At 35.6% G+C, this 10753-nt stretch overlaps 1 protein-coding gene across 2 annotated transcripts in view; it reads right to left on the bottom strand.

Annotated features, from left to right (window-relative positions):
* Positions 1–4382: 4382 nt before the first annotated feature.
* Positions 4383–10753, bottom strand: part of GRB14 (growth factor receptor bound protein 14) — a 151173-nt gene continuing 144802 nt past the window's right edge. For both annotated transcript variants that reach the window (XM_006160259.3, XM_006160260.3), the window contains 5 exons: positions 9482–9598; positions 9321–9393; positions 9089–9176; positions 6834–6927; positions 4383–4748 (listed from right to left, as the gene is read on the bottom strand). In XM_006160259.3, coding sequence (XP_006160321.1) covers positions 4602–4748; positions 6834–6927; positions 9089–9176; positions 9321–9393; positions 9482–9598 — 519 coding nt within the window. In that variant the 3' untranslated portion in view covers positions 4383–4601. The remainder of the gene's footprint in view (positions 4749–6833; positions 6928–9088; positions 9177–9320; positions 9394–9481; positions 9599–10753) is intronic.

The following is a 10753-nucleotide window of genomic DNA, read 5'->3' as shown; positions in this document are numbered from 1 at the left end:
AAGAAAGAAAGAAAGAAAGAAAGAAAGAAAGAAAGAAAGAAAGAAAGAAGAAAGAAAGAAAGAAAGAAAGAAAGAAAGAAAGAAAGAAAGAAATTAGGGTTTTTTTATCTCATTTGAGATTGGTCAGTGACAAAGTGTAAGAGTAACTCGGATATTAACAGTCACAATGTTGGTCTTAGCTTCCTGAAGTCAGAGCAGGAAAGAACATGGAAAGAGGAAAAAAAAAAAAAACAACAACAAAAACAAAAATAAAGACAAAACAAAATCGGTTAGACCAAGGCTATATATTACTGAGTAATGGACTGGAATTTAAATCCACAATGTATGACACCAGAGCTATGATCTTAGCTAAAGTCTAATGCCTTGTAAATTATGTGGGCTTTAATTAGGAAATGGCAAATTATTTGCATTTACAAAGGATTTTGTTATAGCAAGAACTGATCACATGATACCCCAACTGCAGAAACAAGAATTTATGGTGCTTCGAAATTCAATTGTAGTTATATGCTCAAGCAAGAGCTCAGCCCTTCTTTTAGCAAATCTGTAATATGTGGTCTGAGAAATATGTACTTAGCAACAATGTATGCAGTACTCCAATTGTGAACATGCTTTAATGTCACAGATGCTTAAAGTGTAGGATCCAGGACCTACACAAGGTGACAGATCCCACATTAAGTAAATAATCGTGGAGGACAGTCTGAGTGAATGTCCAGTGAGCATTGTTATAACCTTGTTTATAGGGACAGCCTCACTGTCTAATGGTTAACAGAGTCAGATACCACATGGCTGACGATGGTTCAAATTCCACTCCAATAGCTAAAAAGAAAAATATTGGGAATGTGCTCATGCATGCCCAAAGTCCTGACAGGATGGACAAATGTAGAAGGAATTGCATCATAACTATGCCTCACTGGGGAATGCTTTCTCCCTCTGTCTTCTCTGTATCTCTCTGGTGAACACACAAACACACCCTCTGGCAATTAAAAAATATATATTAAATTTTTGTTTAAAAAATCCCTACATCTTAAGAAACTACTTGTGCCTCACCAGTAGTATGTGTAACACTGAGAATCACCCACCCTGGACCCTGAAAAGCACAAACAGAAAACTAGAGGCCATATGTGGAAAATAGTCAACACAGGAGACATAGCAGGTCATGGAACAACAGGGTTTTTATCCAGATTCTATAAACATAAATTCTAGACAGTCATGTTTCTACACAAGGAGTTTGCTTAGAAATCCTATTTTATTTTAAGCACGTGAAAGAATTATGTGGAAAAGGTCCAACTGCTTCACCAGGCAACTGAAGGAATCCAAGGCACAGCAAGGCTTAAGAATGTCAGGCAAGTGGGACCAGCAGTTAGCATAATGGCTATGTCGCTGGACTCCTATTTAGTAGACTACAGTTCAAGTCCCGGACCCGGTGGCTTAAACTCACCTTGGGTGCCTGTGCATGCGTGCCCAAGATCCCGAAAGGAGAAAGGAGGAGAAGGGATTGTGGTGTGACCATCCCCTCTGGGGGGGTTATTTCTCACTTTCTGTCTCTCTGTCTCTCTGTCTTTCTGGCAAGCACATGCACCCTATGGCAAAAATCTCTCTCTCAAAAAAAAAAAAAAAAAAAGTCCAGGAATTTCAAAGAGATTTCAGAAACAGTATATGGCATGATGGTTACATCACTGAACTCCCACATAGTCGACTGCATTTGAGTCATGGATTCAGAGGCTTAAAACTCATGCCAAGCACGTGTCTTCTCTACCAAGGGGAGAATGGAGGAGAAAGGATTGCAGAGTGGCCATCCCCTATGGGGGTGATTTTTCACTTTCTGTCTCTCTGTCTCTGTCTCTCCAGCTAGTGCACTCAGCCTATAGCAAAAATCTCTAAAAACAAAACAGAAAAAAGAAAAAGAAAGAAAGAAAGAAAGGAGAGATTTCTACATGATGAAACCACCTTGGAATACCCAGGTGTAACCATTATGAATGATCACTTTCCTTCTCAGAAAAGTTATGTCCAAGCAAATACACTGACATCTCTACCAGATCCATTTACCATGTGTAGATGTGTTCTTATCGGTGTTCAAAACTCAGAGACCAAATACGACTCTTATAAACTGACGTTGACCAACTTGACACAGAATTAAAGAAAAAATGTCCATCGATATCAGACAAGGCTTATACTAGGACACACTGGAAACAATGGACTATTTTGAATTAAAACACTCTAAACAATTGCTTAAAGTTTATTTTATTTCTTTGGGGGAGAAAGAAAGGGATACTAGATAGGGTCTTGCCATGCTTTTGAGCCCATGGGCAACATGGCATGTTTGTGTTGGCCCAGGATGCAAACCCAGGGCATTCTCATACGGCTCTAGCATAGTACAACATCACCCCAGCACCTGTGCACTGCAACTGAGCCAGGAAATACTCCTAATAATTTTTATCTTGTTTGATCAGATTCTTATAGATATTTTGAAATAATTACATAATCCTGCAATATAAGGAAATAATAATTAAAAAAAAGAACCATGGATCAGGTGCCCTGCTGGGAGAGTGAAACATACTAATTCTAACAATGAGAACAGAAACAGAAAAAGGGCTTACATGTCCTTATCACTGTCCAAAATGGTATATGAAAGCACAACATGGCTAAATCAAAATGGGAAATAATCCAGAGGTAATTCACATGTTTTCTAGGGAATGCATTTTGATACTGTAGCAATTGTAAATGTATCTAGCATTCTCAGATTTCATGTCATATTAAATTTATAAACACACACACACAGGCAAGTGAGACCTTTTTTCCCCCCCAGAAAGAATCAAGAAAATAATTATGTTCCTCTATCAACCTTTCCACCATAATTTTTCTTGACTCATGCTTTAAGATCAAAGGAAACAATTACATACAAAAACTGGACCCCACAATAATAAATTTAGATTATGAATGAAGTTAGAGACACAAATAACAAAAGACAAGCACAGTTTGGTCAATTTATGATAGTTTAGTATTTAAAACATTACATTTTCCAAAATTATCTATGTGAACTGGGCAGAAAATGAGAAAATGCATTTGAATTGAAAGCAAAAAGTTTTCATAAATTGGAAATAAGTCAAAAATACTCAGGGCCATTCTGAAGATTGAAAGGGGCAAGTACATTCACACTCTGTTGCTCTACTTAGAATTACTAGGTGTCTTTCAAGCCTAGTACACATCAGATCAGTATTTTATAACATCAGACTAATGTTCTAAGTTTCAGAATTTTAAGAATTGTTTGCATGGACCAAAAGGTCATCAAATTTTTAAAAATTTAACAAATAATCCTGTTTCAGTGATAGTCAATTTCATTAGCATATTATGTTTGTCTTCATATGTTTTATTACTAAAAATACTCAGCTTTTATTTGAAAGTGTGCAATTTTGAGAAATATCATGTTAAAAAGTCTAACTTTCTCAAAATATTATAAGGTCATCTAGAGAAGATGGGTGATATTTTGTATGACTTTATCTCATATTTTGTTTTTTATTTTTTTTTAGAATAATGAATATCTTTCCCACCCACCCCCCCAAAAAAATAAGAACAAAAGAGTTAAAGACTCCCCCCCAAAAAAAATTCACAACTGGTCTCCAACTGATGAGGGAAATCAGTGTCTCAAGTTTTCAAACTTTTGGCTTCCATATTAACAAGATAGACAAAGAGAACAAAGATTTACCTATTATGATCATATAGACTTTGAATTTCTCCTATTCTAATTGGGTTAATAAATGTTTGGTAAAAGGATCTAATGAGTGTTCTGAACGAGCAAGAGGCAGATGTGAAATATTACAGGGATAATGTCACATTGCCATATATCATATGCCCTGAGAAGGTGTGTGTGCACACTATATAAATTTTGTCTATATTTTTATTATATTCTTAAAAACAGCTAGTTCCCTAAATAAATGAAAATAGTTCAATTAACAATTTGCCACTAATAGATACAACTCATTATAAATTTTATAATATAATTAATACTTTAATAACAAAAGTTTTCCAGAAAAGTCATATATTTTTCCAAAATAATTTAAAGCTCTTACCTCAAAATCTGATTTGATTTTTTAACGCTACAACAAACCCAGAAAATATATACTTCGAAATACATAGTTTTTAGCTTCATCAAGTTGTGATAGTATATTTTAATTGATAACTTGAGTTGTTAAATCATACTTAATATTGAAAAGTCTAATTGAAATTCAGTCCACAATTAAGTCATTTTGAAGCCCCCAATTTTTTTCATAGTTTGTGTTTAAAATTTGAATGCTTCAACAGCAAGAGAGAGAGATAGATATTGGAAATATGTATACTTGAAGAAAATATTATAGTAATTTAAAATCACACAAGAACACACCAAGTAATTTTTCTCTAAGGTTTAATTTCAAATCATGAATTTAAATGATGAACAAAATGCCAGTCCAAGTCTTTTCTTACTTGTAATGCACAAACTATTTTATTCAACTTGCAGGTGAAATATATATATTTTTTTCACCATGGTAATATTTTCACCCTTATTTATAGTCTTTTTTTTTTGAATTCTTTCTCTTCAATAGTTTAACAAGTCATTTCTGGTTTGGCTAAAGAGCAATCCTAGCACAATAATGTTTCAACTTGCAAGGAAGAACACCCTTATTGAGTTGATAGAACTCCACCAGCTGAATTAGGTCCGTAAATCTGGTGTGGCCATCATCCAGTGTGTGAAACATTTCACCATCATCTTCAACCTGTAGGATAAAAAGTAGCAAACTGGTAAAGGAGGCATATTACCCAATAGGACAAACATACCCCATTGAAAACTCCAAGCTCATATGCCAAAACTGACATCAGGTTACAAAAGTAAAGGACAGCGGGAACCAGCAGATGGTGTAAAGATTGTATCACTGGAGGGACCAGCAGTTAGTGTAATGGCTATGTCGCTGGACTCCCACGTAGTCGACCGCGGTTCGTGTCCCAGACCCGGTGGCTTAAAACTCACGCCGGGTGAATGTGTGTGCGTGCCCAGGGTCCCGGGAGGAGACTGGAGGAGAAAGGATTGTGGCGTGACCATCCCCCCTGTGTTATGATTTCTCACTTTCTGTCTCTCTGCCTCTCTCTGTCTGTCTGGCGAGCGCACACGCCCTATAGCAAAAACCTCTTCAAAAAAAAAAAGATTGTATCACTGGAATTCCACGTAGTCGACCACGAAGTCCTGGATCAAGGGGCTTAAAACTCATGCCAGGCTATGCGTGTGAATGCCCAAAATCCCAAGAGGAGAATGGAGGAGAAGGAATTGCAGCGTGCCATCCCCGCTGGGGAGGGTTGGGGGGTTGATTTCTCGCTTTTTGTCCCTGTCTCTTTGGTGAGCGCACGGGCCTTATTGCAAAAATCTCTCTTAAAAAAAATAAATAAATAAGTAAAGGAGAGTGAAAAGAACATTATAATTAGTCCAATTCTTTTTTGTAACATCATTTGGGTTTTTGTTTGTTTGTTTGTTTTTAGTCTGGTTTTTTTTTTTTTTTTGCTTGTTTGTTTCTAGTGTTTTCCCATAGGGCACATGTGCTTGCCAGAGAGAGAGAGAGAGGAAAAGTGAGAAATCATACCCCCTCCAGGAGGTAGGGATGCCCATGCCAAAATCCCTTCTCCTCCTTCTCCTCTCGGGATTTCAGGAACGCGCACACACACGCACCTATTGTGATCATTCGACCCGCCAGGTGCAGGGCTTGAAGCACAATCAGTCGCCACGTGGAAGTCCAGCATCTTAGCCACTATACCACCTGCTAGCCTAACATCAGGTGTATTTAAAAGAAATACCATCTGATCCTTGTAGCCAGCAATGTGGCTCTAATTTCTCCGAATTTTCCTGACATTCTGTTATTTAGGATAGTATAACTATTTGAATTACTGGACAGTGAAAAATCTGAAATATCTGGTATAAAAATAAATAGAAAACATGAATGCTCCCAGGCTAAAGGTTGTCTACTTAAGTCTTAGCATATAAAAAATGAATATTCACTAATTTGTATCAGTAAATTGATTCTGAAACAGTAAAATATTATGCTAATAGTATTTGAGCTGGGTTTTTTTGGTTGTGTTGTTTGGCAATGAAATCTTCTGGCATTAAACAGTTCATACTTGCTGAGAACATATGCCACAGAATCAAAAAAGAGGGAGGACACATTATATGGTGTTGGAATTATTCCCAAAATAGGCAATTCAAAATAACAATCTTATGTTATACCTTCCTAAAAATAGACTGAACCTCTATTCCACATGACCTGGTTCCAAAATATCCATCACATACCTGCATGCACACAGAGACACACAGTTGCAGAAGAGCAGAAAGCCCAAAGCAAGTTGTGTCACACAGAAACAAAATCACAGACATTTTTTAAACGTGCTCAGAATAGTTTAATGTTCATCAGTTCCACACCACCTGTGTTTCCATCCATAATCATTAAAAACAAAACAGTAGAAAAACAAAAATCATTTTTGAGGGATGAGAGGGGTTTTGAAATCATGTTTCTAAAAGAACCATTAGTAGAATTCAGAAGAAGGAATCTTTAGTGGCCTTTAACAGTAGGTGGCATGGGGTCTATGCAATATTGCTAAATCATATTTCATGGAAAAGAAGAAATTTAATTTTTGCAATTCCTGTATTTCTTATATTAATTCAGGGTCATAAAATCATTTCTGCCAAACTTAGCTCTAGTCAGAGCACAAGCTCTCAAATTATATTTAATACAGGGACAATAAAAAAACAACAAAGTTTTCAAAAGCGTATTCATTAAGATCATGTCTAATATACAAATGTGAAATCACAAATTACTTACTGGTATAATTTGAAAGTGCTTTATTTTTTGTCCATGACTCATTGACAGTACGAAAGTTTTGGGGTTACTCTGACTATCCCGTACCAAGAAAACTCTAAAGAGAGAGAAGGAATTTCAATGTTTCTACATTTACTCATGGATTTCATAGAATTATACAAATCAAGTAAGTGTATGCATAAATGTTGCAGCCAGCCACTCCTATAAAGTATAGTCAATGGGTGAGATTAACCAACTCGGTGAACAGTATGGTGTAACCTAATTTTACACTGTACAACTGTTACCGGTGCTAATGCAAGTTTAACAGGATAAACAGACAGCCCATTTGTCAGACTGTTTGCTCACAATAACCAATATAATGTTACACTGGCATCAATAATTAGTGCTATGTTCCTTTTCCGCTGGGAAATTGGGTAGTCACATGAAACTCTTTTGCACAAAGGAATGAGGCATTAGCATACTGTTATTTTAACTGGTGGGTCATGTTAGGCCCTGAAAAGAGATATTTATTTAGAGTGAAATCATTTTTTTACCCCCTCTTCTACACTGACTCCCCTTTCTTCTTTTAATTCTAGTTTCTACTGTTACATACATAAAAGAAAACAAGAAATAAACATGTTCTTTAAATAAAAAGAACTTTGAAATCATTGATTAAATGTTTAAGCAAAATGTTTTAAGCGAAAAGAAACACTCAAACAACGTGAACTTAAACCTTAAAGAATGCAGTGGAAAAGCCTCTATAATGTCAAGCTAGAAAAAAACGAGACTGTGGCCCAATGGCCTAAGAGAAAAAATGCAGCCAGGCATGGATTCTTATTTACTGGCAATGCAGAGCAAAACAAGTTTTATATTAATTGTTGGCAAACATTCTGTATAAACGGTCCCCACTAGTGACTCCAATACTAATCTCACTGTGCCTGGGCAAAGAGGCAGCCAAACCGGAGACATCACAGATGTCTGATGAGATTATCCATTTCATTTACTCTGTGTGAGATTCTGACATTACATCACTGAGAAATGGGACAAAAGGGTGTTTCACTGGTAAATCAAGCTGTTAAGTCTCTTCCCATTCCAAAGTAGATCACTACTACCACCTAGTGGGCCATGTGGCATTATCACATCTTTCCAAAGGAATATTAAAAAAAAAAAAAAGCTTAAAAATAAAGATACTGTTATTCTTTATACAATAATTTCATTCCATTTACATGTGCTGGCCTCAAAAATGAAGAAAATTATAACCCTCCAAAACATTTTAATAGTTCCTCATGATTTACTTTTCTTGTTCTTACCAGATTGTAATTCTGATTGCTCAAATTTATATCCCCAAAGACTGCATCCCATGAAAAGAAGCATATTAAAATTTTCTCTTATTTAGAGTCTGGTGAAATCCTGACTCACTATTAATAACAGTCTATGTGAGAATTCGTTTTTATCCAAATGTCAGTATTAAATCTCCTTGAAACATTGTCATCATCTTAAGCTAACCTTTGAAGATAAAAGATCCCATCACTACTTATTTAAATTGATACTAGTTTCATTTCTCATCCAAACCTCATACAACCTCCCTCATCTGAATTGCACTTAGGAAGATAATTTAGCCAGTAATATATAAAGCATCTGAAACACTCAGTAATTTGAGAAAAAGAAAATTCTTCAGATTATAAACCTTTATGTTATATTTCTTGTGTACACTGCATGGTAACCTGTAAATACTCTTTTAATAGGCTTATTTCATTGAAGCTGTTAAAATTTAGAAAAAGCCAATAAGGATGTAAACAGAACAAAAGCATTCGATATATATGAAGTAGCTTTTTACTTAATATACAGTGCATGATACCTAAAAAAATAAAGAAGACGATAATATGATATAAATCACACTTTGGAATCCTATGAATAATATATGTTCAAACATATATTGATGTTGACACCAAAGAAATTTGAACTTTCCCCCATCAATTAATACCTGAGATGCTAGAAAGGACAAAGATGAGCATTATTAGTGACCACTGGTTAAAAATAAAGCATCCTATTCTGTTATCTGTTCATTTATACACAAATACTAGGCATACATTAAGTATCAAGTATCACATAGATATTGCTAGACTAAAGTGGCAATCACCCCTTTCTATGTAAAAAGTCACTTCTGTCTAAGGAGAAGCCAACATCAAAAACTCCGTGCGCATTGAATAAATAATTATTAAATATAGGCAAAATCCCAGTCACAACCACTCACTCAACATCTAAAACATCAGACTTACCCATCCACAAGTCCTTGCTGAATAATCAATCGCTGAGCTTCATCTCTAGAAATTTTGTGGTGAAACCATGGTTGGGACCGATGGATGGCTGAAGAAATAAAGTGGATGAGCACAAAGCTTTGCTGGAAATGATCACAATTTAATTACACTTCCCACCCTTCCACTTAGTGATGCCATCTCCAGGCACCACTACCCTGCCTGGTCAGTCCATTATGAATGAGAGCAGACATACCCATGTTTGAGGCAGAGCTCTGAGAAGAGGCAGTGGGACTACCATGAGTACCCAGGCGTAAACATCCTTTTTTCTGAGCAAAGAAGGAGGAAACAAATCTCAACTTTTTAGGAGAAACAAATTCACATCACAAATACTTTGAAGAAAGCGAAGCGAATTACCCTCCAAGCAAGTCCTTCTTCAACTGCAACTGAAAGGGCTTCAGTGGGATTTTCTATAACTCTGCTTTTCTGGCCTGAGAAGTCCATTGCTACCAGGGAATTCTCTGATATACTTCTCTGCAAAACAAAACAAAACAAAAAGCAGAAACACATTTGAACCAAGAAAATATCCTTGAAATTTATCTGCTAGTGCTTTGTTGGCAATGCGCTTCTGTCCTACAGTGGGGTTCCAAAAGCAGCTACCAGAAAATGTCGAGGTTAACATATCTCCTCAGGATAAAACGGCAATATAAAATATGTTGGTTAAATAAGTTACATGGTTATTAAGATAATTGAATTAAATGCTGAATAAAGAGATTAAAAGCTATCAAAATAGTATGTCTTTCTTATAAAATAAACCCATCTTTCCATATTCTCTAGTAAAATGTATACATTCTAATTTAGAAAAAAATATCTTCCTATGGTTAAAAAAGATCCATTAATTCTGAATTCATGTCTCTTTATTAAGCTTTGAGATTCATCAATCATCAATTAAGTGTTAATCCATCTACCCATGAAGAAGCTATTTTATAAGATTTAAGATAGAAAAAAGTGATAATTTATAGACGGATGGCAAAGTATAACTTTAGAAATAGTATTCATGTTTGACAATGGAGCATATTAAAATATATGTTTTTAATCATGTCAACCTTCATCTTACTAAAAAAATAAAATTTAGTGAAATAATAATTTGGGTAATTTCATAATATTAAAATATCTATGATTTAATATGGAAACACTTTCATCTTTGAGGACACACATGGCCACATGAGACCTGCAACAATAAGCAAAAGAACTAATACAAAAAGCAGACATCTTTAAACAAATATAAAGTAAACAAGTAATAAAGTCATCATTTTTGCTATTTATTTCTTTGATTCTCTAAAGTGAAAGTAAAATATCCAAAACTTGGGTCTCGTTTTTATCATTTTCGTTTGGGACTCCATAAAATATGCCAGCCTACAAGTCATGAATTTTAGAACAAAAGACAACTGTCAGGTGGCATGATGGTTAAGGTGCTGGACTACCACATGGGTGACCACAGTTCAAGTCTCAGACCCAGCAGCTTGAAAATCATGCTGTGTGTGTATGTATGTCCAAAATCCCAGGAACAGAATGGAGGAGAAAGGATTGTGGCATGGCCATCCCCCCTGGAAGGTGATTTCTCACTTTCCCTCTCACTGTCTCTCGTCTCTCCTGTGAGCATACTCACCCTATAGCCAAAATCAAAAA

The sequence above is a fragment of the Tupaia chinensis genome, unplaced genomic scaffold (genome assembly GCF_000334495.1).
Source record: "Tupaia chinensis unplaced genomic scaffold, TupChi_1.0 Scaffold000674_1, whole genome shotgun sequence".
Taxonomy (NCBI): Eukaryota; Metazoa; Chordata; class Mammalia; order Scandentia; family Tupaiidae; genus Tupaia; species Tupaia belangeri.
This window is presented reverse-complemented; position numbering and strand designations above follow the sequence as displayed.